This window comes from Equus quagga, chromosome 13 (genome assembly GCF_021613505.1).
Source record: "Equus quagga isolate Etosha38 chromosome 13, UCLA_HA_Equagga_1.0, whole genome shotgun sequence".
Taxonomy (NCBI): domain Eukaryota; kingdom Metazoa; phylum Chordata; class Mammalia; order Perissodactyla; family Equidae; genus Equus; species Equus quagga.
The window spans coordinates 19,797,631-19,821,818 of record NC_060279.1 but is presented as its reverse complement, the minus strand read 5'-3'; the positions used below and the strand labels follow the sequence as shown (position 1 = coordinate 19,821,818).

The following is a 24,188-nucleotide window of genomic DNA, read 5'->3' as shown; positions in this document are numbered from 1 at the left end:
TTATTTTTTATTAAAAAGTGTCATCAATTCTAGAATATATTTTTGTTAGATCTTTAAAACATCCTTTTGCATCAAAATTGGTCTCTCAAACTCAAGACCAACTGGACAGGCCATAACATAATGCCTCTAAACAGATTTACTCCACTAGAGATTACAGAGGCTGACCAATAACCACGTAATGTCATATATTTTTTGTATTTATGTTTTGTATATTATATAACATCTTACCTCAGCACTTATTTAAAATACTGGATAATAATGACTGTATTTTACCAGAAGGAAGAGAGAATCAAGGCCTTCCTTTAAAGATATACATTTCTAGATCACAAGATTCATTCTGTAGAGATTCAAATGCTGTTTTCAGAAAATGTTGTCCATGAAACAGCCTGAGCTGTCTGCTATAATTGCAGATTCCCAGGCCCCACACCATGCTTATGGAATCAGATTCTCTGGACATAGGGTTAGAAATCTGATCTCTTAAAAATAAGTTTCTTGGATAATGCTTTATCCATGAAAGTTTGAGAGTCACTGTTCTAATTCACTAAACAGAATACTAACGGACTAAACCGTTAACCTGGGGAAACAAGGAAGGCTCTGCTTTCTTTTTACAATCTCATTCTAAGGGACTTCAGGAAAAGAACCAAGATCAAATTTCCAAAGTCCATTAGCATTTGCTCTATCTGAAACAATCAGTTTGGTAAAAACAGTTCCAAAATTCTAGTAACTCAAGTTACTACCTGGATTGAGTCAAATTATCAAGGCAGTTTACCACGTGGAAATGTAGTGAACAGTTTACAAAAGCAAGGTTTCCCTAGAGCTTTCACCAGATTAACCAGCAAAAGACACACGTTTGGACTGCAGAACATATCTCAACTACCAGTGAGAAAACTAGAATCAGATATCAACCATCTTATTAATTCTCACTGTAGTTTCGTTTTTGTGCCATTAATAACATTCTAAGAGCTAGCCTGGAAACTCAATGGTCATTCTCTTAGATAACCTTGTTAAAAAATTATCTGAGAGTGTTACTTCAGGCATTCGATAAAGTTGTTTCTGATACTGTAACCAAACAGCCAGACCTAATTCGGAGGTAATCGGTCTCCCACATCAAGGATTTGAAATGAAATATTCTGCTGAGGCAGCAACTGAACCTTTCAGCTTAACGGTGAAAAACTGCCAACAGTAATTTGCTCATTATATTAAGAGTCCCAGCTGCTCTGTAGACATTTAGAAGCCAAATATGATTCTACCAAAAGAGATGCTTTGGAACAGTTTCTGATCTCCATTTGACGGTCATGAATAACATACATATTTAGTAGCCACTGGACTACATTGTTAATATGTACACTTGTTTTCAGTTACCTGAATATTTAGTCTATGTAGACATAATTCAAGATTGTCTTACATTAGTTTATTTTCAATAAGCATTCTTTGTGTGTGTGTGTGTGTGTGTGTGTGTGTGTAAGCTAAATAAGGTAAAAACAACTCAGCTTAAGTTTCAAAAAAATTTCACCAAGATGAGCAACATTTTAAACCTTAATTAAAACAATAAAAGTAAATTAGTTATATACACAAATGACATATTCAAAGTGGAAGGGAATTTTTTTAACCAATTAGATTATTTTTAAAGTCCACATGTTAGATTGGAGAATTTAAAACTATTAAATCTTCCAGAAACAATTTCTATTTATATTCTCTTAAAATAAAAGCCTTCAACTACCAGAACTAGTTGTGTTTGTTTCAAAGTCACCTATTTGTTAGTGATGTTTTAGTTTCCAGTTTAGTCAGCTTTAAACCACTCAAGATCTACAAACATTCTATCATTCAAAACTGTAATTGTTTCGGTAGACGCTGTCACTGTCAGATAGCCAGCTTAAGGGAACAGAGATCAAAGGAGGAAGACAGAAAGACACTATAACTCAGAAGTTACCATCAGCACAGTACCTTGCACCGTGAGGAAAACTGAAGCAGCTGACGATCCTCCTTCATTGGAAACCACACAATGATACTCTCCAGCATCACTGAATTTCACACTCCTTAGCTCCAAAGAGAGGTTAGCCAAGATCCTCATTCTTGCTGGGTCCGCCAGGCTGACATCTCTGTCATTCCTCTGCCAGGTTAGATTGTAATCCACTGCACTGATGACAAGACACGTCAAAACTGTTCTTTCTCCAGGAGTGACTGTGACATTATTAGGCACTTGAATGACGGGAGGGGGCTCTGTGTGAAATGAAAAGATTCAAATCAAGAGGTCTAGAAGTCATTTTCGCTCACTTACACACGTGGTTTAAAAATTTAACAAGTATGTATTGAATATCTAGTAGAAAAGATGCAGTACAACAGAACTCATTCATTAAGATATATGTCTATCACTCCAAGAAAATGATCATCTAGTTGAAAGATGCTTTAAAAAGTAGCGCACATTTACATACCAAAGTATACTCAAACCTAAGTCTATAATTATAGATGTGAGAATCAGAGAGGCAGGGCAAAAGGGTATATGACTAGACTGATTTAGGGTTGTGGAATGAGACAAATTTTGATTTGTGTTTTGAACAAAGTAGCATTTATGGATTGTTTGAAATTTAATAATATTCAGAGTTTTAAAGAAAGTAGCATGTAAAGTATGGTAGATATGGCAAAGATATGATAGTATTGGCTTTAAGGGGGCTTATAATCTCATTCGGAAGACACAGTACAACAGTAGAGTGAGATGAACGTCCCTCCAGCAGGGGTGGGGAATGCTTGGATTTAAGAAGGTTAAGTTAACAGTAGGGATAGCCCTTTAATAAAATTGTACTCAGAGAGGGGCCGGCCCGGTGGCATAGTGGTTAAGTTCACGCACTCCACTTTGGTGGCCCAGGGTTTGCTGGTTTGGATCCTGGGCGCGGACCTACACACTGCTCATCAAGCCATGCTGTGGTGACATCCCACATAGAAGAACTAGAAGGACTTACAACTAGGATATACAACTATGTGCTGGGGCTTTGGGGATAAAAAAAAAAAAAGGGAAGATTGATAACAGGTGTTAGCTCAGGGCCAATCGTCCTCACACACACAAAAAAACTGTACACAGAGAACCACGTACGCAGATGCCATGAAGGCATTGAGTAATGCACACACATTTCAGATGTGGTCAAGAGCCACTTACAAATTAAATATTTGACCAACATTTCTAGAGAGAGTCAATTTTGAGAATAAATCTAAAGGCCCCTCTAAAGTTCACACTGCCCAAATGCTTTAACATGATCTGCTGTAGCAAGCTGTTCCTGAGGACTAACACAGCAATCAAAACTGTGGTGAGCTACGCTGGCTGGAAACCCATGTGTCTGTTTTAGTTTAAATACGAAAGAGTATCAGATATTCAAACTTTATCCTTCTTTATTTAAAACTGTATATAAGTACAGATGAATAACAGAAACCTAGAGCAACACCTGGAAGCAATATGCCAAAACCATAGTGGTTATCTCTGAGTGATAGACATGTGTGTGTTTTCCAGATTTTCCTTTACATTTACTCTTGTTTTCCCAACATTTTTAGAGGATTATACGCTATTTTAAACTATGAAAAAAGAAACATAAATTTTATCATTCTGCTGTGTTTTTATTTATTTATTTATTTATTTTTGAGGAAGATTAGCCCTGCGCTAACTGCTACCAATCCTCCTCTTTTTGCTGAGGAAGCCTGGCCCTGAGCTAACATCCATGCCCACCTTCCTCTACTTGATATGTGGGACGCCTACCAGAGCATGGTGTGCCAAGTGGTGCCATGTCCACACCCGGGATTCGAACCGGTGAAGCCCAGGCCACCGAGAAGCAGAACGTGCAAACTTAACTGCTGCGCCACTGGGCCAGCCCTCTGCTATGTTTTTAATATCTCTTAAATGAAAACAGCTGGTGAATCAAGTGGGAAGAGTACGTGACAAAGTTAGGAAGCTCTGATTGGAGTGTGACTAGGTTTGACAGATAAAATACAGAATGCTCTGTTAAATTTGAATTTCAGATGAACATTGAATAATATTTTAGTATAAGTATGTCTCATGAAATATTTAGGACACACATATGAAATTCAAATTTAACTGGGCATCCTATGTTTTTATGTGCTGAATCTGGCAGACAGAGGCTGCCTAGTTCTACCCCTGACTATTGGGTGACCTTAGATAGGCCAATTTACTCATTGTGTTTGTTTCCCTGTCTGACAAATGAGATGATTAAATTAGGTTAGCTTAAAGACCCCTTCTAGTGCTGAGGCTCTATGATTCTAACATACAAGATGCTATAGACCACCGAAGACCTGAAAGTGATTATTGTGTGCATATGCTCACGCTCTATCAAAATCTTTCTGAAGGCCACAAGATGTTTTGTGTAGTTGTCTTTTTTGTTCTTTTGAAACCACTTTTTCAACTAGACTAGGGATTTGATGAGATTTTTAGAAAATGTAAAATCTCATATTATGGGCATGTAGGGGATGCCAGGTACAGGCCTAGATCCCCCTTAAAAACCAAGGAACCCATTTCCCAGCTGCTAAGCTTGTTGGCTACCCACAGCTCCTAGCCAAGGGAGCTAAACATGCTCAGCGGTAGGCCCTCGTCCAAGTGCAGCCCACTTCCGGTGACAACTTAATGAGGAAACAAGCGCCTAGCCCAGCCCAGTTGCCTCAGTTCAGGGCTATCCCAGCTCCAGAGCTCCCTGTGAGATCCGCTGAGTGCCCTGCTGTGACTACCTCACAAGTTAACTTCTCCCACTTCCCTCACCCCTTTACAGATGCTTCTCCCTAGAAAACTCCCCAACAATCCACCTGCATACAAACTCTGCCTCAGAGTCAACTTCCTCTTCAAATATAAATTCAAATACATAAAATGTCAACTTTCTAATAACATACAGGGACAGATGAGATTTGAAATATGACCTATACATCCACTACTGCATAAATATCTAGAGATAATCAATATTAAGTACACTGAAATACTTATGAATACATAAATAAATTTGGTGGCGATGGGGAGATGAGGAAAGAGGATTTACAGCAATGTGCAAGAGGCCAAGATAAGAAATTACCAGAAACAGCCTGGTCCTGGGAATTTGAGGGACAGCCTTTCTAAGTGAAAGAATGACTGAGGCCAGGATTAAGGGACCAGAGACAGAACCTCAAAACTAAGAGAGGAAGATGCTGGCCTTGTGACACTGGGTAAAGATCACTGGACTGAGAGACAGGAGGCCAGGAACCTACTTCTCACGACAAACCCATCTGATTATAAATGATGAGTCATTTGTCTACTCTGGGCTTCAGTTTCTTTAGCTATAAAATGATAAGGTGGTGTAATAATATTTCCAAGTCTTATCCTGTTCTCAAAGAGCATCCTGCAATTATAATTTAAGATTGCCTGTCACTGACAGGCACTTGACAAGTTTTGTCTATTCAGTATTTGATTTAGAGAACTTTAGGGCTGTGTGTGTGTGTGTATGCCGGTGTGTGTGCTGGAGGAGGGGCATTGTGTTAACAAAGAAATTCAGTAGAGAAAATTAATATAACTTTATAATAACACTACATCAACCAAATACCATTTGAAAAGAATTTTTTTCCTGCTTCTGCAGTTTTATTCATTAGTTTCCATGTGTTTAAATGCAATAAATAGTTTTTTTATACCCATTTTGCATTTAAAACAATCAATCACCAATATTTCCAATGAAGCAAAAATCCTTAAACACGTCATCCAGAAGAAAATGCTGGAAAAAATTGAGATGACCTATTGGTAGAACTTTAGCTTTTCTTTAAACTGCCCTTGGGTGCTCTCTGACTTTATAAAATAATATCCACAGTAATACAAAAACATCATGACCCCATAAAGCCTTGTTTCCTAACACTTTGGCCCCAAATATGAGATCTAACTATCCTATGATTCCAGCGTGCCAGTAAGCAGTTACCATAGGCTGGATGAACCGAGACCTCAGCCTAGGCTAAGGGAGATTTGGAAGTGGGTGGAGGTTTGGGGCGGGTAGGTTAAGCAAAAGTTAGCCTAGAAAAACAGATCCACTCTTTCAAGTCCAAAGGGGCACTTGCTTGCTACTTCTGCTGTTACAGTCATTGCCACTACCATCAATGCTTGTGCCCTTCTTTCATAATTGACTGAGTGGGACACAATTCCTAAAAACCGACTTGGGCAGAGTAGGATTTCCTAGCGATGCCATTGCTTGGCTGGCACAGATTAATACTGGAAGGGCGTGTGTGGAACAGACACACGGAAGTTACCGACACCACACAGACAAATTCTTAAGTCAGTTCGTGAGTTCTTACTGACACTTCTCAGTTATTTACGCAAGATGTTTGAATCAAGTCACTCAGATCTCTTTCCCTGTTGTCCTTCCCTTAATTAATATTCCTGGGAAAAAACTCAAGTGCTCAAGCGTTTGTTTTCCCAGAAGCTGAGGAATGTTGACACAATTCCAATGCCTTTCATAATTACCGGAGATGCAAAAAAATGAATAGTTTATGATGCATGTCAACTTGCTAAATTGTTTCAGAAGACAAACTTTATTTTTCTAAGAACAAGAGAATACAAATAATTTACTGCAAGAAGAACACACTTGCACGCCCCTGTTTTAAAATTCAGCTTGGAGTCGTTGATAACAAACGTTAAATCCTAGACTTCTAAACAGCCCTACAATTATAAAGCTACTTTTGTCTTAAATTGTCTCAAGAAAATGCACATCAGTACTAAAGTCAAGTAGAGACAGTGTAACAAACTCAGCAGCTACATTCAGGTCAGAATAGGGTTACTATTAAACACACAGCAAGGCTAGTCTACACGGCAGGTAGAAAATAATTCAGTCAAAACACAGTTTCCAAAAAATTCTAGGTAAATGCTGAGTAAGTGGCTTAAATCCTGACCATTAATTACACATGGTAGTCTTTTTTTGCTTCCTAAGAATTCTGGAGATTAAAGGAAAAAACTATCTTTTCCACTAAAATATATTCTACCTTATAAAATAATCTAAGCCTCGGGGCTGGCCCCGTGGCCAAGTGGTTAAGTTTGCGCGCTATGCTGCAGGTGGCCCAGTGTTTCGTTGGTTCGAATCCTGGGCGCAGACATGGCACTGTTCATCAAACCACGCTGAGGCAGCGTCCCACATACCACAACTGGAAGGACCCACAACTAAGAATATACAACTATGTACCAGGGGGCTTTGGGGAGAAAAAGGAAAAAATAAAAAAAAATCTTAAAAAATAAATAAATAAATAAATAATCTAAGCCTCGTCTCCCATTTATTCATAGGAAACATTCTACTTAAGTGTCAAATAATTAGCATGTCTTCTGCCCTTCTTAATACCAATATCGTAGCCACTGAGGTCCTGTGTTTCTTGAACATGATCGCTTTCATTATTGTCTTCAATTCAGCTGTCAGAATTCATTTCTAAAAGCACTCTGCTCATTATGAATATGGGAGAGGGAAAGAGACAGTTTAATATCGTTATAATCAGAATAGATACCTCCCTTTTCTTAAATTTTATTTTCTCAACGGAAAATCCTTTATGGCCTTTTCAAAAAAATATATATTAAACTCCTCCAAAAATAATAATGATGATAATAATAATAATAGCTAACGTCTATTAAGCGTTTCTATGAACCAGGCTCTCTTCTAAGAGCTTTACAGATACTATCCTCGTTTTATAGTTAGGGGCACCAAGGCAGAGTCCTGAAGTCACTGGCCCAAGGAGGGTCACACAGCTAATATGCGGTGAAGCCAGGATTAGCAAACAACCCGTTTCCACAGCTGCATTAAGACTCAGGCAACTGCAAAGCAATTCGTGACAATTACCTGACACATCGAAAAACGTCTGTGCCCGTCCAGTCCCCGCACTGCTGACAGCAATGCACTCATAGGAGCCTTCATCGGACAAGGTGACCTTTTCAATATCCCAGTTCACACTGGCAGATTCTCTGGGGGAAGAAAATAGAAACCCTTTTAGTTACCAAAAAAAAGCAAGACCAACTTGAAAGCAGTGATGTCACCATTGAAGAAAATTAATTAAACCGCCAAGTTCTTTATAGCTTAAAATTATACACCTTTTGTATTTTAACCAGAAAGTTAAGCTTCTCATTTTCTGGAAATGCCTTGGTAATAGATATTTAATCCTTATTTTAAAAATTCCAACAATCCACAAAACAGACATCATCTTATTTCAAAATATGATTGAAATGTCATAAATATTTTCACAATTTTTTCTTACAATCATTTGTAGCTATCTATAACCTTTTAAACAGTCACGATACAGAAGAAATGAAAAGCCCACTGCAAAGTCAAGACACCTTCCACTGAAGTCTGAAAGTGGTGTAAGATAGAATACCTTACAGCAATGACTGCAGATTGGTCACCACCCAAACGAACCATACCCAGAATCAAATAACGACGAAGAACTTACTGAGATCGCGTGTATTTAGCACTAACCTAGAGTTTGTAAGAGAAAGTCAAGGCACAGGTGCCTATCATCAGAAAAGTAAGAAAATAAGCAAAGTCATTGTTCCATATACTTTAGTAACTGAGAATGTTCACTTCAGTAAACGTTATTTCCTTTCCATTGTGTATGCGCCAAGCACCAGTGGTCCTTATTGTCACATTCACAAGAAAACGGGATATGAGTTGATTCCATGCTGTACTGATCACCTAAGCTGTATCTTGAATGCTTAACAGCAGTGTACTAAGCCCAAGTGTACGGATGTCATTGTCTAGGAGGTACTGGTAGGTTCCAGGAAGGTAGGAGTTTGAAATACATACAGTCTTTCATGTCTTCTGCATTGCCTACCTCAGAGCCAAGCATATGTAGGATTCATCAAAAACTGAGACACATGGAAATTTCAGAACAGAAAGTGACAATTCTTCAAGTCCCCAGTCCCTTATTTTAAAAACAAGAAAGTTGAGATCCAGGAAGAAGGACAAGTAATTTGCTCAAACGCACATAACCAACATAAAGATTGCTGTAGAATATTCTTTAAAGTTATTCTTGTTCCTCTCTTGTTTATGAAAATTCTCCTTTTCACGTAGCCTTCTCAGTTGACATTAAGACCATACGACCATGATAAAGCTTTGAAGGGATGGCCTTTGGAATAGGGAAAGAACACGTCAAATAGAAATGTGTCCTGCTGCTTATGCAAACTAATCTCTCTTACATCCCTAGTGACCATAGCGACTCACATAACAAAGATTAAGTCACACGCTTCAAGTTATTAGGAAATCTAGGGCAGAGACGTGGGAGTGAATCAGGATGACGGTCTCAGTCCATCACCACCCAAGCCTAATTTTGTCCCTAGCCTCTCACATCCAAAGAGCTTAACATATGTCAGCAAGGCATGTCACATCTCTGGGCCACAGAGCTGGAAACATGAGAGAAAGCATTCTTGTGGCTTACCTCCCAGGAACTGTGTGGAATTAATGAATTAATGTTTATAAAGAATCTCAAGTGTCTTTGAAAAAATGTGACTATTTAAACACAAAACAGAATTATTTGATTTCATCAGTCAGTTATGTAGCTCCATCATTTGATATCCTGGTCGGTTATGCTGCTGGTTATTAAACATGCAGCTGAGTAAATCATCAAGATATACTATGTAAAAAAAAAAAAAAAGTAGCAGGAAATAATACAATTCAATCTTTAAATAATGGCAAATTTTCTAAATTTGTAATGAACATTCCTGCCATTGCTTTTGCTTCAAATGACTCCCATAAAGAGACTGTATAAGCTAATGCTGTCAAATATTTCACATCTCATGAAAATTTATGTTAATATTGAATTAACAGCATAGAAGTTTAGCAAAATGATTCCTAGAGTTTTCTGAATATGTAATTTGTTTCACGGTAAGTTAAAAACACATTTTCTAGAAATCATCCTCCAGTTTTCAAGGTCTACTTAATTTTTATCATTAGATTACTTATATTTGTCTAAAAAATTCTCCCATCTTCATAAGGAAAGCCGGTGCCCTCTTGCCTACTCCCATTGATTGCTATATGCAGTAGCCAGCCACACAGGCTTCGGCTCGACCTGTAGCCCCACCCCCAGCACACACCACTTCTCCCTGACCTCATTTCACCCCTCTTCTGGCTCACTGCACTCCAGCTCACTGGCTTCCTTCCTGTCTTTCTTTCCCACATGCTCAGTCCGATCCAGCCTTTGTGCATTTGCACTTGATGTTCCTGGTGTGTGAATGCTCTTCCCTGGATATCTGTATGACCATCTCTCTCACCAGGTCTTGGCTCACATGCCCCTTAGCCTGAATTTTAAAATTGCAACTTGGCCAAAAACACATGCACCCCACCCACCAGTATTACTGGTCCCAGTTAACCTGTACCGCATTTACCATAGCACTTATCAGATCCACTTATCATAATACTCTAATCAGACTCAGAGATATGTTTACCCTGAAGTCAATAACGCTTAAGCTTTGGGGCCTCTCATTTGCAAGGACCCCTCCAAAGTTTGGAAACTTTGCATTCACAACTATGTATTCTTTGTCTTCACAAGGTACTTTCAAGTTATATAAAAGTCACGTTCTATAAAACCTAAATCAACCTTTGAATGTATCCTGGCATTGATTATAGTAACAAATTACATTAGTTCTCTGTCTTCCTCCATTACAATATAAACTCCACAAGGATGCAGACCTGCGTCTGTTTTGTTCACTACTACATTCCATGACGATGGAACAAATAAATGAGAAGTTCCAATGAAAAAGTACATTGAAATAAGTATCTATTTGTATTTAGATGTTTAATGCTATATATTATTACTAATAACAACATTTACACACTTTAAATACTGGTCTACTCCAAGCGTAACTCCGTTTCTGACAAAGCTCAAAGTAAAGGGCAGAAGACTCTCAACGGAGCAGGGAATTCGGCCGGGCTGCAGGTAGTATCCTGGCGTTTTCCTTGGCATTGTAACTTTGGGAGCATCTAGGAAAAAAAGAACAAGGGCAAGAAGGTCACGATGATATTGGGTACTCCCTGTTAATCCCCTCAAAAGCTACATACTTAAATTATTCCAGTAAATCCTCTGCATTCCAATTAATCTGTCACTAAAAATCACTTTAAATATCTTTGCTCAAAGCTTATTAATTTCTGATATCTCCATAGACACTTTACTAAAGCATTTTCATTGAATCTAAAACTCCATTGATGTTGACACAGCATTATTTTTTGTACCACCAAGACAGAAAAAAAGCTACCAGATAATTAGAATACGTCAATTGTAGAACACATTTTGATTTCAAAAATGTAAATATATGAAAAGAATCCACATATCTTTGAATTAAATTCATAGGGTGATTGTTTTCCCAAAAGGAATGAAAAAATTGATTTTTAAGAAGCCAATAAACTTTGTAGTATTCAATTTAGGGGCTGAGACAACTAACTTTGAATACTGCATATGAGGAAATATTGAGGCTGGTTCTATTTGCACCATTCTCAACTATTAAATAGCTGTAGAGTGGTTCCTGAATTCTCCAATCGCAACCTTATGTATAGATGATAAAGTGTTGTCCCTCCATCCAAAAGTACAACATTAGAAACAATCCTTGAATCTATTTGTCTGTCTGTGGTTCCAGCTACAGTTCTAAAGTTTTGATCAGAGTTCAGCCAACAGCCTTAAGAAATAGCTCAGTGATAGACAAATTGAAATGCTACCTGATACCCCCAAATACTCCCTAATCTGTGATCTCATCTCTCTATGTATGATGTATATTTAAGTAACTAGCTTACTAATTAACTAAACAACTTAATAAATAAAGGCAGAATCATCACCAGTTATTTACAGTGAATTACTGTTCACAATGTAGAAGTTTTTGTTCTTAGCCCATTTAGCCAATTTTGACAGCTTAATCAAACATTAAACACACATGCCAGGCTGTTTTAGGGGGAGTAAAAGCACCAGAATTTCCCAGTTCCAGTTCTTACATTGACTGAAGTAGTCAAAATTTTCAGAACTGCAATCCATGAGACTTAACATGAAACTTTGGATGTGCTTTATATGGTTAAGAAAAAAATGTGTTACCTAAGAGTAAATGCCCATCAATTTGGTAACTCAGTGGTAATGTGAGGATATTATTTTTTACTTTATAGTCCATTCTTTACTTACAGGACCACAAAAACCCTCTTAAGCTATCAATACATGTTGAATAAAATGATGTCTCACCTGGGACAATACTAGAGAAGGAAACACTTGATACCCTCTGGAATAGATAATCATCCTTATCATAGCCTGTTACTTTGAGAAAGAAAGCTTCACTTGGTGGTATAAAGTCAGAAATATTCCATATGCCATAAGGTTTTCGATCTGGGTAATATTTAACAGGAATAGTCTTAAGAGAACTGCCCGAGATACTCAGAAGTTCAAGACGATCTACTCTAGCTGGAATGGAAATTCCAGAGGTATTCAGCAGCACATAGGTAGGTATTCCTACAGGAGAAAGAGTTATTATTATTTACAAGTAACATGCAATTGAGGTTACATATCAAATAACTTTTTGCATTAGAATAACAGATAACAAGTACCATAAGTATGAGTACTACACTCGATCTTACAAATCATTGCCTAATTGTAGAATCTTTTCTACATAAAAGACAGTATGCTCATGATCAGAGAAATTTAGGAAATCCTAATTATTTTTATTTTTATTTTTTTTCCTGAGGAAGATTCACCCTGAGCTAAAGCCTGTTGCTAATCTTCCTCTTTTTCTATATGAGTTACCACCACAGCATGGTCACTGACACAGGAGTGGTGTAGGTCCATGCCCAGGAACTGAACCAGGGCCACCAAAACGGAGCCTGCTGAACTTAACCACTAGGTCACAGGAGCTGACCCCATAGTATTTTAACAATGTTTATATGTAGAAAAATTAGAATTGTGAATATTGTGTTATATGATGTTTGATTATATGAATATTTAAAAATTCACTATTTGTATCTGTCCAGTAACTACAGGAATAAAAAAAAATAAGCAACAACCACATAGAAAAAAATTGAGAGTCATGGTAGGATTGAGCTGTCTTTTTAGCTGTAAAACTATAAATAATGAATAAATAAAATATGCATGAATAAAATAAGAGGAAGAACAAGCTTTAAAAATCAGCAATAATTTCACCTTTGAACATACAATGACACATGGTGTCTTTAATTTTTTAGCTATTTACAGACACACAATCCACATTTTCCCCTTGACAACAAGGCAATTTACAGATGTTAGCAAGAAAAAGTCTCAGGATCTAGGTCAGTAGTTTTTAAAGTTTAGTAAGTTTAGCAATCAATTGAGGTGGATCATCAAAGTGCATATTCCTCGGCCCCACCTTCTGTGGTTCTAATTCAGGAGATCTGGGGAGGAGCCCAGGAATCTTAATTTTTGGCAAGCTCCCTAAGTAACTTCAGTATCCCAGGTCTTAGCACTACGCTTTGAGAAAAAGTGACTAGGTCAAGAGTGCAACCACATTTAAAGTAAAAATGCTACGTTTCCTAATTTTGTTGAATATTACAAAATTATAAAATCACAGACAGTCTGCGAAATATTCTGCACTCAGATATCTACTATTCCAATTTAAGTAATATGCACATACAAACCTTGCACTGGTCTACTGACTGTCTTTTTGAAGTCCAGGGTGGGCTTTCGGGAAAAACCAGCTCGGAAATCAATCGTACTGAGGCCAGTGATGCGAACAGAGTGCCTTCCACTGCTAGAAGTCTGAAAAATGTTTAATAACAAACCTCATCAGCAGTTGATCCAGGATGCCGGTCACGCTAAATACTAACCAGTGTGGGAAACTACAGAGTGTTTCATTAGGATTGATGTCCAATAATTGAGGCTCTGATTTGGGTGTTCTAACCTTAACCATGATTCTATACCTTAAATGCAAGTTTTATAATACACATCCCAGGGGACTGCTCTAAAACACAATTCAGTAATATATTGCATGCCCAACGATAAAAGATACAGGTTTTTAGTCACCAGTGAATAGATCTGAAGTACAGCTATAAAAGCTCCATGAGGACATGGACTTGCTTTGTTCACTGTGGTTCACATGGTAGATGTTCAACAAATATGGATGAAATGAATCAACGATTAAATCTTCTCCCCTAAACATCATCCAGGTTGATTCTGGAAAATATTTCCCTTCTCTTTGCCTCTGGGAAGATACAGGCAAGACAAGCATGAGAGCTGACCATTATCTAGATTCCAGCCAACTGGCATCCTCAGCTGGCATGTCCCAGTCAAGGTACTCGGTGTTGAGACACAAATGTGAGTAAAACATGGTCCTCACCCTCTAAGAGCTCACAGCCAGTGAGGGAGGCAGATGGAGAAATAGAAGTCTTTAATATGATGCAGTGACAGATACATAAAATGTACATAGAAATACATAAAAGGAACATAGATTACCCTGTAGTTCAGCTAAAACCTCCTAAAAGGGATGATGGCTGGACTAAATATTGAATGATAACTAAGCACGGAAGTGACCCATATGTGCATAAGTTAGTAATTTGGATTAGGGCCACAGGATCAAATAATAACATTAATGTTTACCGGGCACTTCCCAAGCCATTGGCTTGTTTAATCCTCATTACAATCCTATCAGATATATATCATCATTATCACCACTGTACAGATGAGGAGCTAGAGGCACCAGGTCATTAAATAGCTTGTCCAAGTTCACAAGCTTTCCTAACTGCAGAAGTGGGGTTTTAATCCAAAGGTCGGGCTCCAGGATCTTCACCACAGTGCTTCCAGGGGCAAAGTCAGTCAGAGTTCGCCTCTACCTCAGTAGCTCTCAAAATAATGATCTGAGGACCACCTATATCTACACCTACACAAAATCACTCAGGTTGTTTGTTAAAATGCAGACTTCTGAGCTCCAGCCCAGATTTATTGAATCAGAATCTCTGATCAGCAGAGTCTAGGAATCTGCATTTTAAAAACCACCGAAGGCTTACGAACAAGAATTCACCATTATTTTATTACACTGATCACCGAGATTCTGTCTCAAAATAAAATGATTGCATGATAGCAGCATTTAAGTAGAAGTAGGAAATGGGAGTGAGAGAAAAACATTGAGATGATAACCAGGGCACCAAATATGGAGCTCAATCTCAACACTGAGAAGCACATATTTAAGTATTAGAGCAGTGTCAGAATGCACTAGAAATATATATATATAATTTTCATCTGGAGAACAGGCAGATGAAGCCACACCGTAATTAAAGATATGCCACCTCCAGAGCTCTGCAATCTACACAGCATTCCCCTCATCACCGTGGCTCATCATCTGGCAGTAAAGACTGGAAAGAGGAGCTATGTCCCTGTTGCTACCTTGTTTATCCTCATTGAGCAGAAGCTACAAGAACTCAAAGGAAAGAAAAAAGAAAGTGAGAGAAAAGAAAAAACGACATCATGAAAAAAGCATTGTTGTATTCTTAGCAAAAATGACGCTGCTAATTACTGTAATTAACGCTGTAATTATAGGGTTACAAAGGATTGTATGTGTTAGCATAGAGGTCTCAGTACCACCACTTATTCCATTATTCCTAAAGGAGAATGTGTTGTGGATTCCACATAACAGATGGAAAAAAAAAAAAGAACACCATGGATTGTCATCCAATTGTAAATTGGGGATTTCCTACAGGAGTTATAAAAAAGCTTGCTTAGTCTAATTTCAACTGCTTTTTAGCTCATGTAAAGCTGTATAAGACACTATTGCCTACTGATTTCATGTGAGGACAATTAGAAGGGTCAATTATGATGAGTTGATTTATATTTATTCACTGGCACCATATGTTATTGCTAGCTGCCTTGCTATGCCTATGATAAAACAGCCGCTGAGGCCACCAGAGGCAAACATGACACATAATTTGCCAAATGACTGCCATCGAGTGCTAGTCATCTGCCAAGTGTTCTGTGTACAAACCAACTGACAAAGAATCCGTTTCAAGAGTGGTGCTTAAGATCAAAGTGAGAAAATTAGAAATTACCCAAGTGTTTGAAAATATGGCATCCTCTATTGTCAAACAAAACATTAAAAATAAAGCAAAGTTGATAAATAGGGAGCTTCTTACAACTTCTATAAAATTACTGTAAAATAAATTAATTTCAATCCTTAAAATACCTCACTGATTAACAAAGTATGTAGAAATAATGGCGTAGGTTTACTATTTCCCTGAGCAGTGCTAAAAATATGAAGGATGGTAGGTTAAATCACAAAATATTTTATGTTTCTAGATTATACTACAAACAGTAAGAATGTCTGCAAAGAATTTAAAAGGGTTTGGAAATAAAAGATATTTCCAAGTGAGTCCGTTTTTATGCACAACTATATCCACTCTGGATTAATCAGGATAATGGGGGCAAGGATGTCACAAATACACCAAAAGTGTGGTTTAAAAATATAATGAAAAGAAAAAAATTCAAACTAATTTAGTTTAAAATGACCTCTAATATTCATGCATGTATGCATGTATCATTCTCTTAAAAAATTGTTCTATTTGGACAATATTTTAAGAACACAAAACGTCACATTAAATTTCTTCATGAGAAAATGTCAACAGTTTATTATTTTAGTCTGTTTTATTAAAGTAAGGTATTATTTTAGTCTGTTTCTTAGCTGAGCTTCCTTTTTCAAATATTAGCACAGTAGGAACAAAAAAGTTTTATGTATAATGATGGTAAAATTAATCAGTAAATGAAAAAAGGAGAGAGACGTAGTAACACATACAAAATGCATTCTTTATAATAAACTAAGTCTTTTACATAAATTATCACTTTAATCTTCACAAAAGCCCCTGTGAAACAGTCCTATTTTTATCTTCATTTTACAGATCAGAGAGGTTAAGCCACTTGCTCAAAGTTACAGATACGGCAGGTGGCACAGCTGGGATGTGAACTCACTGAGGCTCCAGAAACCGACCTCGACAGCTACCCCATGCATTTCTCACAGTTATCTCAATAGATTCAATTCGCTGGTTTCAAGGTAAAGGTTGAAATACACTGAACTACTCTACATAATAGAAGAGTAACATGGAACTCCTGAGCCTACACAGAGGAGAGAGGCAGAGATGAAGTGGCAGGAAGGAGGAGGGGCAAGGAGAGAGCAGAATCGCACAACGTGCTTCAACACATGCCTCCAAATCTACAGGCAAGTCTACTGAACTCAAAGAAAGACTGTTGTTAGTGGGTCTCCTTGTGAGATTTTTGAAGGGGCTGAGCTTTGCCCTGTATCAAAGCACAAAGAGTCAGAATTGACACACAAAAAACTGGAAGGCAAGAAGATCATAAAAAAGTAAGCTTCCAGGAAACTCTAGAAATGTTGAGAGAAGGCTTTGGAGTCTCACATATTATGGACATAGTGGGGTTGGAGGAGAACTAAATAATACGAAGGTCTTGGAGGGGAAAAGAAAATTCAACTAATTCTGTAACTGAGTCAAGCAGAGAGATAGTCCAGCTACATATTTCTTCCCCCCCTTCCCTTCCAATTATATCAGCCATCTTAGTATCATTTTCCATATATGTAAAAAAATTAGCAAGATCAAAATTACTGACTTAATGTTTTTGTATTTGGTCTTTATATCATGTAGATTTAAACTGTACATTATTTTAAAATTATAATTTGGCTTGAAAAAGCATCTATCTGCCACATAATATCTAGAAGTAGCACTCCTGCACAGAGCCATCCTAAAACCTCATGGCTTGTGTAGTTAAAAAGAGGGAAACTTAGGAGAAGCGTCATGGCTCCAAGCATAACAGGAAATTTTCTAGACACTAGACACTGGACAGGGTTTGTATGGGGTGGAAATTCTGAGAGTTGTATTTCAATAGTATATTTATTTATACAATTTTTAAAAGTTCATAATGAGAGACATTACTACTCTTAGTCACACTGGTCAGGTTGTGAAACGGTCTGTATCAGGAATACACAGGCTGCTGCAGTGCAAGCAGAGTTGAGGCAAAACTAGATAACTACTGGCATTTTAAATGGTAAATAGGTAGCCTTGATCCACAAAGCAGTAAGAGAAAAGAAGAAGCAGAGTGGACCAGACGCTAGGTTTCTGAACTGGAGCGAGTCTACAAGGAATGAAGGAGTAACTGTCTGAAGTACCATGGAGCAAGCACCATGGAGAGCTCCAGGGAAACCGAGTTGCTCCTCTCTCTTCCCGGTCAGCTCTACTGCAGGTGGATCTACTTCTTAAAGAACGAAGGGCTATTAAAAACCTCTATATTGGAAGTCCCTCAAGGCAATAACTATATCATATTCAGCATCTACAAAGTATTACTCAATAGGCACTTAACACATGTAGGTTTAATAAATGATACTAAAGCCATCCAAATGCCTAACATTGGTGCTTTTTCTTAGATTCCCCTAGAACTAGCTACTGTCAGATTCATCAAGAATTATTCGAATTGCCCTAGAAGCATTATGCAAAGCATGTTCACACATCATCTCATCAAATTCTATTACATCCAAAGATGACTTTATAACATCACAAAGAAACTGAGGCTCAAAGAAATAACTCACTTAGGTTTAGACAGCAAGTTAAATGGCAATTATTCCAAGTTCAGTACTCTTTCTATAGTACTTAAGTCTATTTGCAGCATTTTAGGAAACAATCTCCAGGTTGACTTGGATTCTGTGGCATAGAAGACAATAATACCCTGCAACTATTCATCTGCCATTCTACATTTCTAAACACACTTTCATTTAGGTGAGGTCAGGTTAATAGAGTGTTGGTAAACTGCTCTTTGGAAAATGAAAGCCATAATTTTTGGCATTTGCCTCCAGGGCTGATTTCAAGCTCCCTACATGATGTCACTGAACACGGACTTGGGAAGAGAAAGTGCATAATTGACTCTCCATGAGCTATTATAAGCCAGCTTCAGCACATCAGTAGGCTATGATAATAGTTCCGGAAGATGAGTTAAAAAGGCAGTGAAGTGCATCTGTCGCTGAGAGAGATGTCTGTCTCATCCCAGAAATGACACAATAAATTCCTTCTTTTTTTAAATTAATGCACATTCTCTAGTCTTTTCCTCCACTAAAGGAACTGAAGAGGCTGCATGTTGTAAATTATGATGGAGCCCCCCACCCCCCCACCATCAGCCTGGGTTCCTGAGTCACTGTGTGAAGTAGAACACCCTGTCGACCCCCAGAGGACACGGAACATGAGTGAGGAATTAACTTGCTCGTATTAAGCCAGTGAGAATTCCTCCTAGTACTAAACGTCAAGCCTGCCCTGTTATAAACTGAATTAAAAAGTGATGGATAGAGCTGGCTTTCACTTCTTTCTCCTAAAGAGTTTCACTGTTTTATAAAATAATAAATAAACCGCAAGTGGAAAAAAACTTTTGTGTATCCACATTAAGAGAAAGTATAGATACAGTTTACATGTATTCAGGAGAATAAGAATAACTAATATACTTAACTTTACCATTCATGTGTCAGAAACTGTTTAAGCATTTTACCAACACATAATTTAATTATGACAATATTAAGTAGGTGTTATTTCCTCCCCATTTTTCTCAGACTTAAAGAAGTTAGATAATTTCTTCGAGGTCAAAAAAGATATTAAGTAATGGATCTTGAATTAAAATTGATGCTCAGCTTCAGTGGTGCTGGGAAAACTGGACAGCTGCATGCAAAAGAATGAAACTGGGCCACTTTCTCATACTATATACAAAAAGTAAACTCAAAATGGATTACAGGCTTAAACGTAAGACCTGAAACTATAAAACTCCTAGAAGAAAACATATAGGGTAAACTCTTTGACGCCAGGCTTCGCAATATTTTTTTGGATCCATCTCCTCAGGCAAGGTGAACAAAAGCAAAAATAAACAAATGAGGCTACACCAAACTAAAAAGCTTTCGCACAGCAAAGGAAATCAACAACAAAATGAAAAGGCAACCTACTGAACTGGAGAAGATATTTACAAATATTATATCCAACAAGGGGTTAATATCTAAAATATATAAAGAACTCAGACAACTCAATAGCAAAAAAACAATCTGATTAAAAAATGGGCAGAGGAGGGCCTGGCTCAGTGGCATAGTGGTTAAGTTCGCACCTTCTGCTTTAGCAGCCTGGGGTTTGCTGGTTCGGATCCCAGGTGTGGACCTGCACGCCATTCACCAAGCCATGCTGTGGCAGCATACCACATACAGAATAGAGGAAGATTGGCACAGATGTTAACTTAGGGCCAATCTTCCTCACACACACACACAAAAAGGCAGAGGACCTGAATAGACATTTTTCCAAAGAAGATATACAGATGGCCAACAGACAAATGAAAAGATGCTCAACATCACTAATCATCAGGGAAATGCAAATCAAAACCACAGTGAGATGCCATCTATCAGAACGGCTATCATCAGAAAGATAACAAATAACAAGTGTCGGCGAGGACATGGGAAAAAGGGAATCCTTGTCCACTGTTGGTAGGAATGTAAATTGGCATAGTCACTATGAGAAACAGTATGGAAGTTCCTCAAAAAATTAAAAATAGAACTTCTACATGATCTAGCAATTCCACTTCTCAGTATTTACCCAAACAAAACAAAAACACTAATTCAAAAAGATATATGTATCCCTATGTTCATTGCAGCATTATTTACAATAGCCAAGATACAGAAGCAACCTAAGTGTCCACGGATAGATGAATGGATAAAGAAGATGTGGTGTATATATATATACACAAAGGATTATTACTCAGGCTAAAGAAAGAATGAAATCTTGCCACGTGCAACAACATGGATAGACCTGGAGGGTATTATACTAAGTGAAACAAGTCAGAGAGAGAAAGACGAACACTGTATGATTTCACTTATATGTGGAATCTAAAAACCAAAACAAATGGACAAACAAAACAAAATAGAAACAGACTCATAGACACAGGAAACAAACTTATGATTGCCAGATGTGAGGGGGGTGGGAGTTTGGGCGAAACAGGTGAAGGGGATTAAGAGGTACAAACTTCCAGTCATAAAGTAAATAACTCATGCAGATGTAATGTACAGTGTAGGAAATATAGTCAATAATATTGTAATAACTTTGTATGGTGACAGACGGTTCCTAGACTTATCATGGTGATCATTTCGTACTGTATATAAATGTCAAATCACTGTGTTGGACACCTGAAACTAACATAATACTGTATATCAACTATATTTCAATTAAAGAAAAGCATGGAGCAATGGAATTTTTATATAATGCTGGCAGGAGTGTAAACTAGTACATCAACTTTGGAAACAAATTTGGAATAGTCTGGTCAAGTTAGAAATTCACATATTCTACCAAATATGATTCTACTCCAATTGTACACTCCAGACAAATGCATGCTCGATTACCCTAGGATACATATGTTGGTCATATTGAGAAAAACTGGAAACAACCCAAATCTTCATCAAAAATAAAATAAAGAATTAAATTGTATATTCATGAAATGGCATAAATACAGCAAAGAAATGGACAAACTATGTATTTGAATCTAAAATATATAATGTCAAGTAAAAGCCAGACACACAAAATATATAGTGTATGATTCCATTGCTATAAAGATTAAAATTGGACAAAACTAAACTACACTATTTGTAATGCATAGATGGATGCTAAACTTAATCAAGCAAGGGACTGATTGCCACAGGATTCAGAGTAGTGGCATTTTATAGAGAGTGAGATGTTATGGGGAAGGGACATTTGGGAACAATTTCTGAGATTCTGACAATGTTAAATATTGTGACCTGGGAAATAGTTATACAGCATTCACTTTGTGAGAACTTGTTTAACTGTTTGTGTTTTGTTTCGTTACCCTTTTCTATTTATGTATTACATATCCTAATTTAAGAAAGAAATGGTTAAAAAAATGAGAAAATGCAAAAAAAACTCAAAACAGTAACTGCCTTTGAGAGCTGATTAAAATGAAATTCAATATTTAAAAAACAAATAAATAAAATAAAATAAAATAGATGCCCAGCTCTTTTCAAAGTATTTGCTTTAATGACATACCATTCTTTACAAATTAAAGAATATGATGGTTTCATATTTTGATTCGATTAATCAAATATTTATTGAGAACCAACTGTGGGCTAAGCATTGTGCAAGAAACAAAAATATAAGAATGCCAGCTAGATTCAAATACAATCATTTTATTAGGCATTGTATGTTTAGAGAAATGCACTATAAGGAGAGAAATGTACCCAAAGCATAGAGTAAATTCTATTTAAATATATGTACACACTCACACACATATACATATACATTTATATATACACAAGTATATGGCTATCTTCTTTTAAAAAAGGAAACAATCCATTTGGTTGACAATCTGATTCTGGCAGACCAAAATAACTGGGAAATTTTCCAGGAAAAAGTCTACTATAAAGCATTCCATTGACCCAAATGGAAAAAAAAAAACATTGAATTAATGCCGCACCTAATCCATTTAAATAACACACCTGGTGTAGTCTTCAGACTTGTTCAAAAGAGCCACCAGGTGAGAATAATTGGAGGCCAGCACAAAAATCATCTTGTGTGGTCCTCTGTAGACTCGAGGTTTATTTAACTATGATTCCTAAACAAGCTTACGCCACTTGAGTATGATTTCTAAAATATCCTTATCCTTAGAAAATGCATTAGTAGGCTCTGGCAACCAACATAACTATCTAAAACCAAAATATTTCTACTAGTCTCAGAATCTCAATATAATCACATGGTTGGGTATACTCCCTTCCCTACTTAGGAGATTATATAAGGACAGTTTATCCAAATCTACTTAATGGAAACATCCCCCAGGGGATGTGTTAAATTACAGGATCACACTGATAATCCTAGACTAATAGAAACAGTTTGTACCACCTAAACCCAGTGGGTGCTGACAATTATTTTAATGTCTTTGCTGGGAGTTCCCCCTTAAGGAGAAGAGGACAAAATTTGGCCAGCAAGTTTCTGTGGTTATGTTCAAATACTCTATGCATGGAAAATTTATATTGCTTCTCAGAAATAAGATCCAGGATTTGTAGCTTCCCCACAAATGGGAATTTAGGAACATAAAACAACCTTCTCTTTTGTTTTTAAGAAAACTTCACATTCTTTTCAGCTCCCTCTTTTTAACATGCTTTTACCTGCATCAGAGGCAACCTAAAACATCTGAGTCATTTATATGAACTATACACATGAATTAACTCATTGTCTCTGTTTAGTAAAAGTGTTTTAATAAGTTACAGAAAAATAAGTGCCAAGATTTCAGAAGGAAACTACAGCAGAAAGGAAACTGCCATTCTCACAGCATTTTGAATCACGGGGAAATTAAAGTGTTCTGTGCCAGTACACCAACTATAGGTTAACTAAATCAACTCTTCTATCTGCTTCCTTGGATACCATCAGAATAAATGTATCAATTTTTTTGGAGGGGGGAAGATTGGCCCTGAGCGAACATCTGTTGCCAATCTTCCTCTTTTTGCTTGAGGAAGATTGTCCCTGAGCCAACAGCTGTGCCAATCTTCCTTTATTTTGTATGTGGGATGCTGCCTTAGCATGGCTTGATGAGCAGTGTGCAGGTCTGCACCTGGGATCTGAACCTGCAAACTCCAGGCTGCCAAAGCAGAGTGCGCGAACTTAACCACTATGTCACTGGGCCAGTCCCAATGTATCAATTTTTATTCATGATGATTTTATATAGTTCTTTCCCAGACATCATGGCATATACTAGTGACAAAATCTGGTCTATAGTAAAATAGGAAAAGAAAATCTGTGCAGAAATAAATATGCTATAATGGGAAAGATAATGCAAAAGGGAGGTGCAGAAAAATTGCCATAGAAAGCCACAGGGAAAAAAACATTCTAGATGGAAAAAGTCAGAAAAGGCTTGATGAAAGTGTTGCCACGTGAGCTTTAGGGGATAGTTATGAGGCATTCTAGGAGAAGGAACAGCTCTGGAGAAAGCATGGAGCAAGAGAAGTCATAGGAAAGAGGGTACAAGACAGTACAAAATTCTATTTGACTGGAGTGTAAAGGCAAGTGATGGAAGAGAACTAGAAAGACTGGTTGAAGCTCAGCTGTGGTCCTTGAATACCACGCTAAGGTCAAATAATAGATAGACTGCTCTCCATACTTGGGATAAATATTATGAGAAACATTCAAGAAGCCATTATTAATTCTACTGATAGGGCAGACATT

At 37.3% G+C, this 24,188-nt stretch overlaps 1 protein-coding gene across 4 annotated transcripts in view; it reads right to left on the bottom strand.

Annotated features, from left to right (window-relative positions):
* HMCN1 (hemicentin 1) overlaps positions 1 to 24,188 on the bottom strand; it is a 433,459-nt gene that overhangs the window by 250,513 nt on the left and 158,758 nt on the right. For 3 of the 4 annotated variants that reach the window (XR_006891498.1, XM_046681569.1, XM_046681570.1), the window contains exons 7-11: positions 13,602 to 13,722; positions 12,184 to 12,447; positions 10,802 to 10,946; positions 7,818 to 7,939; positions 1,945 to 2,220 (exon numbers count right to left, since the gene is read on the bottom strand). Coding sequence is in view for 2 of the 4 variants with exons in the window: in XM_046681569.1 (XP_046537525.1) it covers positions 1,945 to 2,220; positions 7,818 to 7,939; positions 10,802 to 10,946; positions 12,184 to 12,447; positions 13,602 to 13,722 (928 nt within the window). In the remaining 2 variants the exon portion in view is untranslated. Of the gene's footprint in view, positions 1 to 1,944; positions 2,221 to 7,817; positions 7,940 to 10,801; positions 10,947 to 12,183; positions 12,448 to 13,601; positions 13,723 to 24,188 lie in introns of those variants that run through there. The other variant, XM_046681572.1, reaches the window with a different exon arrangement.